Source organism: Mustelus asterias, unplaced genomic scaffold, assembly GCF_964213995.1.
Source record: "Mustelus asterias unplaced genomic scaffold, sMusAst1.hap1.1 HAP1_SCAFFOLD_188, whole genome shotgun sequence".
NCBI classification, from domain to species: Eukaryota; Metazoa; Chordata; class Chondrichthyes; order Carcharhiniformes; family Triakidae; genus Mustelus; species Mustelus asterias.
In genome coordinates, this window is record NW_027590184.1 from 136365 (window position 1) to 155539 (window position 19175).

Here is a 19175-nt window from a genome sequence, read left to right on the forward strand (position 1 = left end):
AGAGACTAGGTTTGCTCCTCTGAAGTTTTGTTGTTTTGAGGATATATCTTTCTCTGAAAAATGCTGTCTGGATCTCTGTCCAGAAGTGTTTAAAAAGCTGGAAATCTAGCCTCACGTAAGCACCTGTCGTTTCGGTGGGAACTGGTTCGACAGAAGGGGTTTATGTCTCTGGGGTGTTGCTTTAATTTGGAACAACAGAGATAGCTAACTGTTAAATCATAGAAATCATAGAAACCCTACAGGACAGAAAGAGGCCATTCGGCCCATCGAGTCTGCACCGACCACAATCCCACCCAGGCCCTACCCCCATATCCCGACATATTTACCCACTAATCCCTCCAACCTACACATCTCAAGACACTCAGGGCAATTTTTAGCATGGCCAATCAACCTAACCCGCACATCTTTGGACTGTGGGAGGAAACCGGAGCACCCGGAGGAAACCCACGCAGACACGGGGAGAATGTGCAAACTCCACACAGACAGTGACCCAAGCCGGGAATTGAACCCAGGTCCCTGGAGCTGTGAAGCAGCAGTGCTAACCACTGTGCTACCGTGCCACCCACAATGAGGATAATACTTTGCCATGTCAAAGCAATTTGATTTGTAAAAGTTATGCAAATTTTTTTGTTATATTTTAACATGTTCTCACAAAGTTTGAACAAATGAACAATGAAAATTACAGCACAGGAACAGGCCAATCGACCTCCAAGCCTGCACCGATCATGCTGCCGGACTTAACTGAAACCCCCGACCCTTCCGGGGGGTGTATCCCTCTATTCCCATCCTATTCATGTATTTGTCAAGACGACCCTTAAAAGTCACGACCGTATCCGCTTCCACTACCTCCCCCGGCAAAGAGTTCCAGGCACCCACTACTCTCTGTGTAAAAAATCTGCCTTGTACATCTCCTTTAAACCTTGCCCCTCGCACCTTAAACCTCTGCCCCCTAGTAATTGACTCTTCCACCCTGGGAAAAAGCTTCTGACTATCCACTCTGTCCATGCCTCTCATAATTTTGTCGACTTCTATCAGGTCTCCCCTCAACCTCCGTCACTCCAGTGAGAACAAACCAAGTTTCTCCAATCTCTCCTCATAGCTAATGCCCTCCAGGCCAGGCAACATCCTGGTAAATCTTTTCTGTACCCTCTCCAAAGCCTCCACATCTTTCTGGTAGTGTGGCGACCAGAATTGAACACTATATTCCAAGTTTGCTTTGATAAAAGCTTCCAATTGGGTCAACCGAATCATAACTGGAGTGAAACAACATCTGCTAATCCCAATGTTAAAATGAAATATAAAATTTAGTGTCCAACCTAACTTCATAAAATACCTGTGAGTTTCTGATGTGGTCTTCAACACAAGTCTGGCATCTTCAAACAGAATTAAGTTTCTTATGGCTTAAAACTGGAACAAAACATTTAACTCAGTTGAGTCAATTATCATTATGATGTCTTTAACTCTTATATCAATAGTTCTCCATCTGTGTGTGTGCTTCTGTGTGTATGTGTGTGAGTTTGTGTTAGAGACAGAGCATGAGTGCGTGTGAGAGTGTACGAGTGTGTTCACATGTGTGTGTGTGTGTGTTTGTGTGTGTGGGTGAGAGTGAAGTGAGTACGTGTGTACATGAGAGGGAGAGAGAGAGCATGAGTGAGTTTGGGTGCAAGAGTGTGTGTGTGTGAGTGTGTGTGTTCATAGATATGAATCCATATCCAGACGGATATGATACCTTTTATAACATTCATTTTTGTAAGTGATCGAATGCAGTTGAATTATCGCATTGTAACTGAGTTAAGAGTTTAAGTTGATGAACAATTTTCACACACAGTTCACCAATCTCAGCTGCAGGAATTGTATCTGTCGTTCAGGTTCATCTCATAACCTCGTGCTTCTAATTGGAATGTGCTTCACTTGTGTGTATTTATATCAGATGTGAGCTGTGAAAATCACTAACAGACAAATTCTCTCATTCAGAGAGATCAATTAATATTGAAATGTGGATATAAATGGACACACAGATATACAGAGATGTAAACATGTGTGTATATATAATGACCAGAACGAATGGAATAACTGAAATTGTTAATTTCAATGACATTCTGGGTTTTTATCTCCAGCTATTATTGATTAACTTTACTGTTTTGCTGGTGTTTATTTAAATAAACACTGACAATAGATTCACAAACACTGAGTCCAGAATGGTGATGAAGATGGACTCGGCCTGGGGTGGGGGTGGAGGGGGGTGTCTGGAACTTTCCTGCACTCAGGGTGTAGAGAGAGAAAATGTCTCAGCAGGTCTGACAGCATCTGTGGGGAGAGAGTCGAGCCAATGTTTTGAGTCTAGATGACCCTTTGTCAGAGCTCTAACGAAGGGTCATCCAGACTCAGCGGTGACTCTGTTCTCTCTCCACAGATGCTGTCAGACCTGCTGAGATTTTCCAGCATTTTCTGTTTTTGTTTCAGATTCCAGCATCTGCAGTATTTTGCTTCCCTCCCAATTTCACATCTCCCTTCAATGAAGAAATGTCTTCAATAAAACGGTCTAAACCCTTCTTATAAATGGTCCCAGAACTGCCCCCCCGCCACCCCCCAACCCCACCCCCCCACCCCGATAAACCTGAGTAACTAGAGCAACACCAGTACATTTCAATGTGAAACCACCATGTATTTATTGAGAAACTGAGAGAGCAGTGTTGTTTACAAACAGACTCGCAACAAATTATAAACCTATCAAAGCATCTTAAATTACTGGAACAGTAAAAAAACAGGGCTCTCCAGCAATAAACATGAGGAACAAATCCCTCAGAAATTAGAAATCTACCAAAGTGTCTTAAGTAACTGTAAGATCAAAAAAAAGGCACTTCCTGCAATAAACATGAGTAAAAAAATCATATCCAATTTCCTAATCCTGTTTCCCTCCACATCCTTTTTTCCCGTTAGCCTCAAGAGCGAAATCTAATTTCTTCTTGAAATCACGCAACGTTTTGGCCTCAACTACATTCTGTGGGAGTGAATTCCACACATTCACCACCCTCTGGGTGAAGAAATTTCTCCTCACCTCAGTTCAAAAAGGGTTACCCTCAAACTATTACCCCTAGTTCTGGACTCCCCGAACATTGGGAACTTTCTTTCTGAATCTACACTGTCTGATCCTGTTAGAATTTTATAAGTTACTACAAGATCCCCTTTCACTCTTCCAAACTCCAGTCAATATAATCCTAACCGATTTTGGTTAAAGAATTGAGGAGCGATTATTTGATGAGGAAGAGACAAATAAAGCATTTACTCTGATTGGAGAATCCATTCGGCAGAACACATAATCTTAAGCATATATAAAGACAGATTAGGAATAAAACTCGGGAAATTAGGAATTCATTGTCCCAAAAGGCTATTGATGAAGGAAGACAGTTTGCAAAAAAATGAGTTGATTCTTTTAGGTGTTGTCATCAAGGATTAGGGAGCAAAAACTGATAAAATGAAAAAAGCTACAAAAAGGCCCCATGCTGTCATTCACTAATAGCATCAGGATAGAGGGCTGAATGGCCGTAGAATCAGAATTCCCAAGGTGTTTCTTTAGCTGGAATGTGAGGTTGACTCATCGATGGGAGTGGAACCTCTCCAGCACTTTGTATCCCTCCTGTAAACAAAGCGTTTCCTTGGACCATTTTGGAAAGGGTGACAGGGCAATGGTCGTTGACTTGCTGGGACCCGGAATTCTTCCTCAGGATCAAGGGAGGTCCCCATCAGTGGTCTACAGCTTCACCTCTGCGTAGAGGGTGTTCTCCTCAACCTGGGCGATGTCTCGTCGACGCTGGCCCTGAAATGGACGGGGTGATGGGTCAGAGATTCGAGAAATTATCTTAAAAGTTGAGAAGAGTTCAGTGCTATCAGCTGATGAACGGGAGGGAGGGTACACGAGGAGGCAAAACATTCAACAGTGATTATGAACAGTTGTTGCTGGGGAGCGTGACTCAATACTAAATACTCTTAACTGGAGCAAAAGAACCTCATCCTCTGATGAGGCAACTTTCCAGCCTTCAGGATTCAACATTGGTGGCAGAGTGGCACAGTGGTTATCACTGCTGCCTCACAGCACCAGGAACCTGGATTCCATTCCTGCCTTGGCTCAGTCTGTGCAGAGTCTGCACGTTCTACCTTTGTCTCCGTGGTTTTTCTCCGGGTGCTCCAGTTTCCTCCCACAGTACGAAAGGCTGCTGAGGTGCATTGGCCATGCTAAATTCTACCTCAGCATCCTCAAACAGGTGAAGTGTGGCGACTGGGGGATTTTCACAGTGACTTCATTGCAGTGTTAATGCAAGCCTATTTGTGACACTAATAAATAAACTTTTAGCTTAAACATTGAGTTCAACAACTTCAGACTGAGCTCTCTCCTCTATCCTGACCACACCTTTAATCACATTATTTTGTACAACTGCCCCCCTCCCCCCACTCACTCCAACACCGCCCCACCCCACAGGACCATCTGTCACTTGTTTTTTCATTCTGCTTTTACACAGCTCTGACTCTCGTTATCCTATTAACACATTCAGCTATTTCACCCTTATGCTGCTAATAACATCTTATTTAGCCTATAACACTACCATTAACACACCTTCGTCTTTTCCCAGAAAGTCTTTTTTCTCCGAGTTCCCACCTTATGTCTGAACTTCTGCTCCGCTCCGACCTTCCGAACCTCTCTTAAACAGGACAACACCCACCACTTCCCCCTGCCTCCTCTCCTTAATTCTCAGGAAGTGTCATACTGACTTGAAATATTAACTCTGTCTCTCTCTCCCTCTCCACAGACTTTTTTCCAACGCTGCCTGTTTATTTATTAATGACTGTCTGCTAACGGTAACTTTTCCCAGTGATGTTATTGGCTGGGGTGTGGGATGAGTTGCTGAGTTTGGGAATAACAAGAAGGGCCTCACCAGCAGAATTTTGAGATGGTAAATGACGGTATCCAACCCTTACCCCTCCTTTCAGAACCCATTGACTTCAATGGGAAACGTCCTGGGAGAGACCAAGACCCAATCACCACGAGAACATGACAACACAGGAATATGATCAGGAGTCGGCCATTTGACCCCTCAAGCCTGCTCCTCTATTTGATAAGTTCAAAGTTTATTTATTTGCGTCCCAAGTAGGCTTACATTAACACTGCAATGAAGTTACTGTGAATATCCCCTCATCACCACACTCCGGCACCTGTTCGGCTACACTGAGGGAGAATTTAGCATGGCCATCGCACCTAACCAGCATGTCATGTACACACTCACACTCAAACACACACACTCAAACAAACCTATTCTCTTGTTCACACACTCAAACACGCACACACTCCCTCACACACACACACAATCAAACACACACATACACTCACAAACATTCTCTCTCTCACAAACACAAACGTACGCTGTCTGTCGCTCATCCACTCACTCTCCCTCTCTCTCTCCCTCTCTCTATCTGTCACATACACACGCAAACATACACACACACGGCCAATTAAAACTTACTTTGTCTCTCTTCTGCTTTGTCTGTAGGTTCAGAACGGCATCTAGAAAAAAAATAAATCAATTTGAAAACAACACATTGATGTTTGAATACTGACAATAATTCACCCTCGCCCTTTGCCCTTTGCCGCACTGCCGTACGGGGCCACCCTTCACTGGAACACTCCACTCCAACCAGAATATATCCACACAAATTCACCTCGCGACGCACAAACAATCTCACATCGATTCACAATTTCTTCTGTTCAAAGTATCTTTCTGTTATGTTCTCCATGTGAAATTCATCTGCTGTGATCACTTGTATAACACATCTCTGCTGATGGAAATTTGTCAGACTGGAATTAAAGTCAGCAAGCGGGATTGTCACTGCAGTGTCTGCACATTGCGAAGCACTGGCTTCTGAGAATAGTCACACACAACGTTTCTAAAATGTGGAGGTGGCCTATCTCTGTGTGCACACACACAGGCACAGAAAATAGGAGCAGCAGGAGGCCATTCGGCCCTTCCAGCGTGCTTCACCATTAATTATGATCATGGCTGATCATCCAACTCAATAGCCTGATTCTGCATTCCCCCATATCTTTTGATCCCCTTCGTCTCAAGACTTATATCCAACTGCTTCCTGAAAGCACAGCGTATTTTGGCCACAACTGCTTCATGTGGTAGTGAATTCCACTCTCTGCATGAAGACATTTCTCCTCATCTCTACCCTGTGGTTCTGGACACCCCCACCATTGAGAACATCCTTCCTGCATCCACCCTATCCAGTCCTGTTAGAATTTTATAGGTTTTTGTGAGATGCCCCTCTTTCTTCTGAACTCCAGTGAATACAATCCGAACTGTCTCAATCTCTCCTCATACATCAGCTTCATTGTGAGGGTCTCCCCATCCGCATTCAGCAGCTGACTATATATAAGATTGTCTGTGCTGGGTGAAGATCATCGCCTGGCATTTGTGTGGCACGAATGTTAGTTGCCACTTCTCAGCCCGAGTCTGGATATTGTCCAGATCTTGTTGCATTTGAGCAAGGACTGCTTCAGTATCTGAGGAGTTGTGAATGATGCTACACATTGTGCAGACATCAGCAAACATCCCCACTTCTGACATTATGATGGAGGGAAGGTCATTAATGAAGCAGCTAAAGATGATTGGGTCTGGGACACTATGCTGAGGGTGTCCTGCAGAGATGTCCTGGAGCTGAGATCACTGACACTATGTGCCAGGTATGACTCCAATCAATGGAGAGTTGCCCCCTGATTCCCATTGACTCCAGTTTTGCTGGGGCTCCTTGATGTCACACTCAGTTGAATGCAGCCTTGATGTCAAGGGCAGTCACTCTCACCTCACTGCTGGAGTTCAGCTCTTTTGTCCATGTTTGAACCAAGGCTGCAACGAGGTCAGGAGCTGAGTGAGCCTGGCGAAACCCAAACTGGGCGTCACTGAGCAGGTTATTGCTGAGCAGGTGCTGCTTGACAGCGCTGTCGATGGCCCCTTCCGCCACTTTACTGATGATCGAGAGTACACTGATGGGGCAGTAATTGGCTGGTTGGATTTGTCCTGTTTCTTGTGTACAGGACATACCTGGGCAGTTTTCCACATTGTCGGGTAGTCTGGTTGACACAAGGACATACGCTTATCAACCAAGTTACAAAAGCTGTAATAATTCTCCCCTCATGCTGATTCCTGAGATGCTGACAGATTCCGGAACATAAAGGATCATTCTGACTGCGGGAATGCAAAACTGAACTCACAAGTAAGGGTTTCGCTGCTGTGGTCAACAGAAGGCACTGTGTCCCTTCAAACAAGAGAAACAGTCAGTCAGTCATTTTATCTGTTGTGACCCCGGGTGTTAAATTCTGGAGACTGTTATCGAACTGACAACAGACGTGATTCCAGTGTCGAGTGTAAAATATTTCCCGATGGTACAGCCAGGTGCAATGTTCGTATTATACTGTTTCACTGAATATTTGTTACTGAGATTCAATTTAATAAAAACTTTGAAGGCTTTCAAAGCTGCACATTGATGAGTGTGTGTGTGTTCACTTTGGGTGTGAGATTGAGCGTCTGTATACTATTGAGTGTGCATGTGTTTTAAGTTTCAGTGAGAGCCTGAGTATGTTTGAGTGTCTGGGGTGAATGTATGTTTGAGTGTCTGGGGTGAGTGTGTGTTTGAGTGTCTGGGGTGAGTGTGTGTTTGAGTGTCTGGGCTGAGTGTGTGTTTGAGTGTGTGGGATGAGTGTGTGTTTGAGTGTCTGGGGTGAGTGTGTGTTTGAGAGTTTGTGTGTGCATGTGTTTGCCTCTGTGATTTTCACTGTGTTTGTTTACGGGCGTGTGAGTGTGATTGTGTTTTGTGTGTATGTATGTCTGTTAGTCTGCTTATCTACAAATAATTTACTCAGTGTGGGTTCGAGTTGGGGAACCGAGTGTCTTAAATACAAAAGATGCAATGCATCATAAGAGCACAAATTGTTCTGAACATTCAGTGATTGTGAGCATTGTGTAGAGAACAAGTCATTGAAATTTAACACTAATGGTCTCACCTGGGTTCACTGCTGCCTCCCCTCTTCCCTGGGAAACAAACACACGGGTTAGAAATCGAGAACCAGTTATTTGTCCACAAAATAGGAGCTTGAGAAATAATCAAAGAGCAGAGAGGCTCTCTGAGACTCCCAGTGGCCCATCGAACTGTGAATGGCGACTTCCTGGGTGATTGACTGGTTTACTGATTCCGAATCCTGGACTAAGTGCCTCGAATGATTAGTTAACCTCCCAACCTGAGTGGTTGCAGCTGAGGTGTCCATGGATGGTGCTGTGTGCGGCAATTATAAAGACAAATGTTTAATATTGACCACACAACAGTGTCATTGAGGGATGGGGGTGTGTGTAATGAAGGTGGAGATGTTAAAGGACAGAATTCAGAGTGTGACTGAGATCACTGTGCAGCCCAGGTTGAGCAAGTCATGGGGATCAGCATTGTGACCAGGAGGCGATAGGTGGAAGTGGCAATGGGAGAGAACAGTTCCAGGGAGGAGGAGGTCTGTTCTGCTCAGAGGTGGGAGGAATGTGCAAAGCATGAATGAAATGGAGAGTTCCGGTGAGTTAAGAATGACGATAATCCACGCTCGCACTCACACAAGAACAAGTCTGGAATATTTACAGAGTGGAAGATTGTTTGAGAGGCTTTGAACAGTAATCTTTGTGAGCAATGGGAACATTAATACAGCAGCCAATCGATCAAACACTCTCTCAATAATGCTGTCTGTGGATGTGGGGAACTGGGAAAGGAGAGAGGATTTCCTCAACACAGCAGCTTTGTTCATCAGATATAGGAGCAGAATTAGACCATTCGGCCCATCGAGTCCACTCTGCCATTTGATCATGGCTGATATGCTCCTCCTCCCCATAACCTTTCAACCCCTTATCAATTAAAATTCTGTCTAACTCCTCCTTAAATTCACTCACTGTCCCAGCATCCACCGCACTTTGGGGTCGCGAATTCCGCAGATTCACAACCCTTTGGGAGAAGTAGTTTCTCCTCAACTCTGTTTTAAATTTGCTGCCCCTTATCCTCAGACTATGACCTCTCGCCCGAGAAGGTCCCACCAGCAGAAGCATCCGCTCCACGTCTACTTTATCCATACCTTTTTATCATCTTGAATGCCTCAATTTGATCTCCCCTCATTCTTCTAAATTCCAGAGCGTGTCGGCCTAAACTGTTCAATCTCTCTTCATGCAACAAACCCCTCATCTCTGGATTCAATCTAGTGAACCTCCTCTGAACTGCCTCCAATGCCCTACATCTTTCCTCAAACACGGGGACCAAAACTGTGCACAATATTCCAGCTGCAGCCTCACCAATGCCTTGTATAGTTACAACACTGTCTCCTTACCTTTCTATTCTATTCCTTTAGCTATAAATTCAACATTCCATTTGCTTTCTTTATTATCTGCTGAAGCTGCATGCTAGTTTTTTGTGATTCCTGAACGAGGACACCCAGATCCCTCTGCACCGGAGCACCCCGAAGTCTCTCCCCATTTAGTTAATAAGTCGCCTTCCCATTTTTGCGACCAAAATGCATGACCTCACATTTCTCCACGTTAAACTCCATCTGCCACATTTTGGCCCATTCTCCTCCCCGATCTGTATCCATTTGTAAGGTTCTTATTCCCTCATTGCAACTTCCTGTTCCGCCTATTTTTGTGTCGTCTGCAAATCTGGGTATCGAGCCTTCTATCCCTGTATCCAAGTCATTGATATAGATTGTAATTAGCTGCGGCCCAAAGACTGAACCCTGTGTCACCCCAATAGTTACTTCTTGCCATCCAGAAAAAAAACATTTATCCCGTCTTTCTGTCTTCTGTCCATCAGCCGGCCACCGATCCAAGATAATAAATTACCCCGAATCCCATGTGAACTAACGTTGTGAATTAACCTTTTGTTTGGCACCTTATCCAATGCCTCCTGGAAGTCCAGATATATTACATCTACAGGATCCCATTCGTCACTTTGCTTGTTTCATCCACAAAGAACTCCAGCAAATTGTTCAAACATGATTTGCCTTTCATAAACCCATGCTGACTCTGATGGATGGTGTTTTGACTTTCCAAATGTCCTGATATTGCTTCCTTGATGATTGATTCTAACACTTTCCCAACAACAGATGTTAAACTAATTGGTCTGTAATTTCCCACCTTTTGCCTCCCTCACTTTTTGAACAAGAGAACATTCACATGATTCCAATCCACTGGAACCTTTCCTATGTCCAGGGAATTTTGGAATATGAGAACCAATGGATCCACTATCTCTACCGCCACTTCTTTTACTACCCTAGGATGTCGGCCATCAGGCCCGGGGGACTTATCTGCCCTCAATCCCAATAGTTTGCTCAGTACCTTTTCCCTATCAATGTTGATTATTCTAAGTTTTACCCTTTCTATTAACTCTGACTTGCCTGTTCCTATAGGAATGGTACGAGTGTCCTCCATCCTGAAAACTGAGGCAAAGTATTGATTTAGTATCTCTGTCATTTCAGTGTTCCCCACTATTAACTCTCCAGTTTCATCTTCCAAGGGACCAATGTTCACATTCTATTTGGTCAATGATTGACAAGAGCCATTGGCTCAGTGAATTGAAGATCAGAGAGTTGTTCCTCAGGGGATAGAGATGAAGAATTGGAGTGTGAGAAACACCTTCAGGGAAAGTGTCCATTGAGCAGTTTTGTTAGTCTAATGGAGGGGGTGAGTTTAAATGTGATGTGTGGGGTAATATCAAATAAAATGCCCATTTCATTCGATTAAACTAAATCAAATCAACTGAGAACGAATAAACATTCTGTTAATCTTTTTTTGGAAAACAATTAAACGAGGGATAAATCGGTAAATATTCTGTTAATCGTTTTGGCAAAACAATTAAACTAAATTAAATTAACTGAGGGACAAATCAAAAGGGGCAGTCCCCAAAAAGACAAAGTAGAAATGAAACTTAAAACATCAAACTAAAGTGTGATTAAAGGAGTCGATCATACACCCCAGTCCCTGCGGTGCCCAACGGGCACAGAAAGCCTCAACATTGCCCTCGAACACCGCATGCTCTCTCTCCAGGGTCACCTGGCCACAAATGTAACCGTGGCAGAGGGGCAGACAGTTGAGTCGGACGACCCCCCCCGGATGCCCGCTGCCTTGTTTATGGCAAATTCAGCCAGGCTCAGGAGCAGGTTCACGAGGAGGTCTTCCGCCTTCCCCGCCTCCTTCTGCACCGGGTGTCCGTCGATCAGGAGCGTGGGACTGAAGTGGAAACAAAACATCAACAGAAGGCTTTTCAAAGAACAAAAAAGAGTGTGCAGCCTGAGACACTCAACGTAGACATGACTCATGGACTCCACAAGATTGCAAAAAGGGAATCCTGGGGATCCCGTTAATTGGTGTAACCTTCGATTGTACAGAATTGCTGCCAGCATCACCCTCCACCTCAGATAGAGGTGGGGAGGAGGAGGTCAGCCGGGATATAGGGCGGGACATTTGAAAGAATCATTTTCTGGGCGGTGGTCTCAAGTGGGTCCACTGCCAGGAATGTTCCGCCCACCGTGAGCCCCTTTTCCAGGGTGAGGTGGATCGCCTGCTTGTCTTGAAGGAAAAGACAGCTTTGCCGTGCATTTTTGAGGCCGCTACAATGTCCGAGGGGCTGACAATCCCGGCCATTGCCTGGACACAAGCCTCGATGGCCATATTGGGGTGGGTGTAGCACTTCACCCAGAGTTTCTTGGTTACTAGTTTGAAAGTCCAAGCTTAATGTAAACCAGCTTGTTACTGCCTTGCTTTGTATTTCCTGCAATGTTCCAGATTCCATACCATCTCCTCTCTCAACAACCTGTATCAAACTATCTCTCCAAGCTCTCGCTCCATTCCTCATAACCTGATAGCTTTGTGGGGGAGGCATTCAAATGTGTTGGATCACCCTGTGTGACACTGTCACCAGCCAAGGCAAAGTTGAACCTGACTAAAATTAGCTGTATGGCTGTGGCCTGCATCACAAGCCCAGCCATCTGTTTAGCTCTTCAGAAGGCAATGCCGTTGAATATTCGATTGGCTACCTGACAGGTGATAGAGTTGATATTTCCTACTTTTCTATTGCACCCAAGTCTATTTTCGACCTACTATTCTTCAAACTTCAGCCTGAAATGGGGCTCCCCTACATCTGATGTCAGAGAGAAGAGGGTGGTTGCATTAGCCAATTGGTTCATAGTGATCATGAAGATACGACAGTTACCTTGGCATGTCTGACGACCAGTTCTTGCACTGAACCTGACCTACCTTTCCTCCAGAGGCAGAGCCCCAGCAGAGCGAGGATGAGAATCAGACCCACGGCAGAACCAATGCCAGCCACTAGGGAAGCCACAGAGCTATTTTCTGAATGAGATACAGGGAGAGAGAGCAGAACATTGTCAATGAACAGCTTCTACACGAGGTGAATAAGCTGGAACTGAATGCAGGACAGGAATTGAACCTGAAAAACTGCAGACACCAAAGTTAGCTCCAGACCAGAAGGAGAAAACAAAATAAAACAATGAGGTCGAATCATAACACCATCCAAAAGAGGAGGAGACATTTTGGCCCATCATGTCCGTGCTGTCCCATTAAATGCCCGACTCAATTAGTCCCACTCCCCCACCCATTTTTTTTGTTCCTCAACATCTGTTAACATTTCTTCCGATGAGTATTGTCAATTCTCCTTTGAGAGTTACCGAATATTCTTCCACTGTGATTTCTACAGGTGTTCCAGATCGCAGAAACCCGCTACATACAGGGAAACAAGAAACGAATATTAATCTCCATTCCGATTATTTTGTCAATTATCTTCAATCTATGTCTCCTGGTTAAAATCACCCTTGCCAGCGTACAGATCTCCTCAGAGTTGGCAAGGGAGCTGGAGTGTGGATGTGGGTCCCAATGAACCAGCTAAAGTTTGGCAGTCAGGAACTCAATTTCCATTGGTCAATGTCCTATATTTTGACCGGAATTCATGAAGTCCTTTGTGAGATGGTGACCGTGCGCCAACTACCAGGCAGATGTTTCACCAATCACAGCTGTTGGGAAGCTAGTACAGCTTTGATTCTCGATGCTCATTCATATAGCTGTGGTCCGCATCACAAGCCCAGCCATCTGTTTAGTTCTTCAGAACACAAAGCTGCTGCATACTGTACAGGTGTGGAGGGAGCACTCGGTTCACCCTGTCAGGGGAGTTTGAACTGTTCAGTTGCTCGTTAGTGTAACCAGGAAAGGTCAGAGATTGGAAGTGAAACAGGGAAACCGTTTTACGAAAATCAGATGGTTATATTGACAGTGAATCTCACTCACCTCTCACAGTGATGTTCACAGGGTCACTATCACCCGAGATTAGGTTCCTTCCATTCACATCCGCTTCATACCGACAGGTATAATTTTCTATTCCAGAGTGATCAATATTCTTGACGGTGAAGGTGACGGAATGTGTGTCTGCAGCAGGAGACTTGACGCTGACTAATTCCATTTCTCCTTGCCTGTATAAGTAAAATGCAATGGCAGGATTGTCGCGGGGGCTGCTACAGTTAAAGGTGACATCTCCACCCTGAGCAGCAGCATCAGAATCCACCCAGAAATGTGGCTTATTCAGAACTGCAATTGGAAAGAGAGAAGTGGTGACGATTGATTGTAAATTCAATGCTGAGTTGTAGGAAACAGATTATTACTGGTAATTCTAATGGTAGAACAGTGGTTATCACTCCTGCCTCACAGCACCAGGGACCTGGATTTGATTCTGGCTACAGGTGACTGTCTGTATGGAGTTTGCACGTTCTCCCCGTGTCTGCATGGGGTCCCTCTGGGTGCTCTGGTTTCCTCCCACAGTCCAAAGATGTCCAGGTTGGGGGGATTGGTCATGCTAAATGTGCGGGGTCCCGGGACCCGGGCATAAACAGTTTCCAAAGAGATTTTCTTGTTCTATAATGATAAGCAAGTCACAAGGCTAGACTGTGAACTAAATCTGTATTTATATTCCTGGGTGTGATTTTCATGTCTGTAACTTTAATCTGGAGTGAGACAATTTGATTCTGTTTCAGATTTTGGTGAAAGAATGATCAGGATTTCTGGATTTAAATAAACCCCCACTTCCAATAAAGTGAATATTGTGAGAACGATGTTTAAGAGGCTCTGATAGTCATTAGGAACTGTCAGTGTAAGATACACAGCGGGTGAATTCAGAGACCAATTTTAGAGAGGTTCTGTCAAAAGTTGTGCTCTGAGGTGAAAGTCAGTTGTGTTTAATTATTCTGCCCCAATATTACAGCAATCCTTTGTGTTACAATTCGGGCAACAGAGATTCGAGGAAGAAATTCAGGAAACATTCGAGAAATCTTTATTTCTCGTCAGTTACCCGCGAGTGTGGGAGTTACCACGTTGCTGAATTTTGATTTAACCTCCTTCCTTTGATGCTGTATCCATATCTGCATTTATAATCCACACTCATGTTTGCACTGTGTAGGTTGCACTGTTTTTTTTGTTGTAAAGGTACGGCGAGAGTACAGTGGATTATTATCTTTGAGAGAAGAAACATCTACCACCGACAGTGCAGCACTCCCTCAGTACTGGCACCGGGGGGAGTGTCGGCCTGGATTATGGAGCTCAAATCCTCGAGTATATACATCTATCTCCGACAGTGCAGCACTCCCTCAGTACTGACAGTGAGGCTCATTAAAACTTGTAGATGTTGAACCCGCAAGTCTGTCACAGGGGAGACATGGAGATCAGGTCTATCAAATTAAGTGAGAGTTGTGTCAATGCAGATAGTTTCACACAGTGTATTTATTGTAATATTCAGTGTGCAGAATGAATGTGGAAGGGTGGTTATGGCTGGATTTATTAACAGGTCCTCGCTCATTGTGATGAGGGGTCACCGACACTGTGATGTCCTCAATGCTCTCACTGGAACACTCGGGGGACACTGTGGGGTCAGGAAGGGCCTTTCCAAACAGGGCTAGAATGTGAGGCCACGGGACCATGCTCTCCCAGCTCCCTCTCCCTCAGTGACAGAACACTTCAGCTGCTGACTGTCCCCCTCACCCCCTCCTCCTGCCTTCCTCACCGGCCCCACCTCACCCCCTGTGACCACACTCTGTGAAAACGGGTGAGTTCCTGCCCAGTGTTCCAGAGACACTCTGAAGAGTTGTAGAGAGAGATGAACACTCAGTCACTGCTGCTCCCCAATGGTAACTCACATGTCACAGTCACGGCAGCCTCGATTTGGGAAATGAGTCAGAGAAAGATTCTGGGACATTCTGTTTGTTGTCACTTACCCGCGAGTGTGGGAGTTACCACGTTGCTGAATTCCGATTCCAACCTCCTTCCTTTGATGCTGTATCCATATCTGCATTTATAATCCCCTCTGATGTTTACACCGGTTACTGTGTAGGTTACACTCATGTCCCGTGTACTAATTGGTCTGGAGTGCAGTGGATTATTATCTTTATAAAAGTAGAAGGTTCGATAGTGATAATCTCCAGTCACGGTGCAGGTAATGGTAACCTTCTCTCCGACAATGTAGACCCCACTCTGCTGATCCAGAGACACCACTGGCGCTGTCAGGGGATCTGTGGTAGAGTAAATGTGAGGAACTATTAGAAATGGATCAGATGGGTCTGATGTACAGCAGCAGGTTCGAAGGTTGTTCCCTCAATAGCCAGTGATCTGTGTGGAAGGAAAGTGATTTGATCTGGATTTGAGATTCCAGTTAGGAAAGGTTGGGGATTTGATTCTGAAGGATCAAAGGAACTATTACACATCGGGGGAACTTTCAGGACTTCAGCACATCCACAAAATAAAGTTCACAGCCAGTGAGGTACTATTGCAATATAATCACTCTTTCAATGCATAGGCCCCAGCAGGTAAAAGTACACAGCAAGATCCCATCAACAAAAATGAATCACATTATCTCACACGCCAAAGAAGATTTACCCAGAGACACCGAGAACCAGCCCCGGAATTCAACAGAGCTAATCCGACTAGATTGTGGAGTTCTAGTTCCAGAGTGTTTCCACAACAGTGCAGCACTCCCTCAGTACTGACACCGGGGGAGTGTCGGCCTGGATGATGGAGCTCAAATCCTCGAGGATATACATCTACCTCCGACAGTGCAGCACTCCCTCAGTATTGACACCGGGGGGAGTGTTGGCCTGGATTATGGAGCTCAAATCCTCGAGGATATACATCTACCTCTGACAGTGCAGCGCTCCCTCAGTACTGGCACCAGGAGGAGTGTCGGCCTGTATTATGGAGCTCAAATCCGAGAGTATATACATCTACCTCTGACAGTGCAGCACTCCCTCAGTACTGACAGTGAGGCTCATTAAAATTTGTGGATGTTGAACCCGCAAGTCTGTCACCGGGAGACATGGAGATAGGGTCTATCAAATTAAGTGAGAGTTGTGTCAATGCAGATAGTTTCACACAAGTGGATTTATTGTAATATTCAGTGTGCAGAATGAATTTGGAAGGGTGGTTATGGCTGGATTTATTAACAGGCCCTCGCTCATTTTGGTGAGGGGTCACCGACACTGTGATGTCCTCAGCGCTCTCACTGGAACACTCGGGGGTCACTGTGGGGTCAGGAAGGGCCTTTCCCATCAGGGCTAGAATGTGAGGCCATGGGACCATGCTCCCCCAGCTCCCTCTCCCTCAGTGACAGAACACTTCAGCTGCTGACTGTCCCCCTCACCGCCTCCTCCTGCCTTCCTCACCGGCCCCACCTCACCCCCTGTGACCACACTCTGTGTAAACGGGTGAATTCCAGCCCAGTGTTCCAGAGACACTCTGAAGAGTTGTAGAGAGAGATGAACACTCAGTCACTGCTGCTGCCCAATGTGAACTCACATGTTACAGTCACGGCAGCCGAGATTTGGGAAATGAGTCAAAGAAAGATTCTGGAACCTTCTGTTTGTTGTCACTTACCCGCGAGTGTGGGAGTTACCACGTTGCTGAATTTCGATTCCAACCACCTTCCTTTGATGCTGTATCCGTATCTGCATTTATAATCCCCTCTGATGTTTACACTGGTTACTGTGTAGGTTCCACTCTTGTCCCGTGTACTAATTGGGCTGGAGTGCAGTGGATTATTATCTTTATAAAAGTAGAAGTTTCGATAGCGATAATCTCCAGTCACGGTGCAGGTAATGGTAACCTTCTCTCCGACAATGTAGACCCCACTCTGCTGATCCAGAGACACCACTGGCGCTGTCAGGGGATCTGTGGTAGAGTAAATGTGAGGAACTATTAGAAATGGATCAGATGGGTCTGATGTACAGCAGCAGGTTAGAAGGCTGCTCCCTCAATAGCCAGTGATCTGTGTGGAAGGAACGTGATTTGATCTGGATTTGAGATTGCAGTTGGGAAAGTTTGGGGATTTGATTCTGAAGGAACAAATGAACTATTACACATCGGGGGAACTTTCAGGAATTCAACACATCCCCAAAAATTAACTTTACAACCAATGAGGTACTATTACAACATAATCACTCTTTTAATGCAAAGACCCGAGGAGAACAAATGTACACAGCAAGATCCCATCACAAAAATGAGTCATTGAGCTGATAATGTGTTATCCCACACCCTGTGTGATGATTACGGGCTGCATATTTACCCAGAGGCACCGAGAACCAGCCCTGGAATTCAACAGAGATTGTCTGACTGGACTGTGGAGTTCCACTTCTACAGTTTGTCAGTGTGTCTCCGACAGTGCGGCGTTCCCTCAGTACTGGCACCAGAGTTCATTTAAACTTGTGGATGGTGAATCCACAACTTCTGTCACAGGAGAGACAGGGAGATAGGGTCGATCAAATTGAGTGAGGGTTGTGTCAATGCAGATAGTTTCACACAGTGTATTTATTGTAATATTCAGTGTGCTGAATGAATGTGGAAGGGTGGTTATGGCTGGATTTATTAACAGGTCCCTCGCTCATTGCGATGAGGATCACCGACACTATAATATCCTCAATGCTGTCACTGGAACACTCGGGGGTCACTGTGGGGTCAGGAAGGACCTTTCCCATCAGGGCTATAATGTGAGGCCACGGGACCATGCTCCCCCAGCTCCCTCTCTCTCAGTGACAGAACACTTCAGCTGCTGACTGTCCCCCTCACCCCCTCCTCCTGCCTTCCTCACCGGCACCACCTCACCCCCTGTGACCACACTCTGTGTAAACGGGTGAATTCCTGCCCAGTGTTCCAGAGACACTCTGAAGAGTTGTAGAGAGAGATGAACACTCAGTCACTGCTGCTCCCCAATGTTAACTCACATGTCACAGTCACGGCAGCCTCGATTTGGGAAATGAGTCAGAGAAAGATTCTGGAACATTCTGTTTGTTGTCACTTACCCGCGAGTGTGGGAGTTACCACGTTGCTGAATTCCGATTCTAACCCCCTTCCTTTGATGCTGTATCCATATCTGCATTTATAATCCCCTCTGATGTTTACATCGGTTACTGTGTAGGTTACACTCTTGTCCCGTGTACTAATTAGTCTGGAGTGCAGTGGATTATTATCTTTATAAAAGTAGAAGGTGCGATAGCGATAATCTCCAGTCACGGTGCAGGTAATGGTGACCTTCTCTCCGACAATGTAGACCCCACTCTGCTGATCCAGAGACACCACTGGCGCTGTCAGGGGATCTGTGGTAGAGTAAATGTGAGGAACTATTAGAAATGGATCAGATGGGTCTGATGTACAGCAGCAGGTTCGAAGGCTGCTCCCTCAATAGCCAGTGATCTGTGTGGAAGGAAAGTGATTTGATCTGGATTTGAGATTCCAGTTAGGAAAGGTTGGGGATTTGATTCTGAAGGAACAAAGGAACTATTACACATCGGGGGAACTTTCAGGACTTCAGCACATCCCCAAAATAAAGTTCACAGCCAGTGAGGTACTATTGCAATATAATCACTCTTTCAATGCATAGGCCCCAGCAGGTAAAAGTACACAGCAAGATCCCATCAACAAAAATGAATCACATTATCTCACACGCCACAGAGGATTTACCCAGAGATACCGAGAACCAGCCCCGGAATTCAACAGAGCTAATCTGACTAGATTGTGGAGCTCCAGATCCAGAGTGTGTCCACAACAGTGCAGAACTCCCTCAGT

At 45.3% G+C, this 19175-nt stretch overlaps 1 protein-coding gene across 1 annotated transcript in view; it reads right to left on the minus strand.

Moving 5' to 3' along the window:
• Positions 1-2647: 2647 nt before the first annotated feature.
• Positions 2648-19175, minus strand: part of LOC144485344 (Fc receptor-like protein 5) — a 43850-nt gene continuing 27322 nt past the window's right edge. The window contains exons 4-12 of the mRNA XM_078203543.1: positions 18413-18706; positions 16992-17285; positions 15341-15634; positions 13368-13664; positions 12324-12419; positions 8054-8081; positions 7265-7308; positions 5517-5557; positions 2648-3817 (exon numbers count right to left, since the gene is read on the minus strand). Coding sequence (XP_078059669.1) covers positions 3752-3817; positions 5517-5557; positions 7265-7308; positions 8054-8081; positions 12324-12419; positions 13368-13664; positions 15341-15634; positions 16992-17285; positions 18413-18706 — 1454 coding nt within the window. The 3' untranslated portion in view covers positions 2648-3751. The remainder of the gene's footprint in view (positions 3818-5516; positions 5558-7264; positions 7309-8053; positions 8082-12323; positions 12420-13367; positions 13665-15340; positions 15635-16991; positions 17286-18412; positions 18707-19175) is intronic.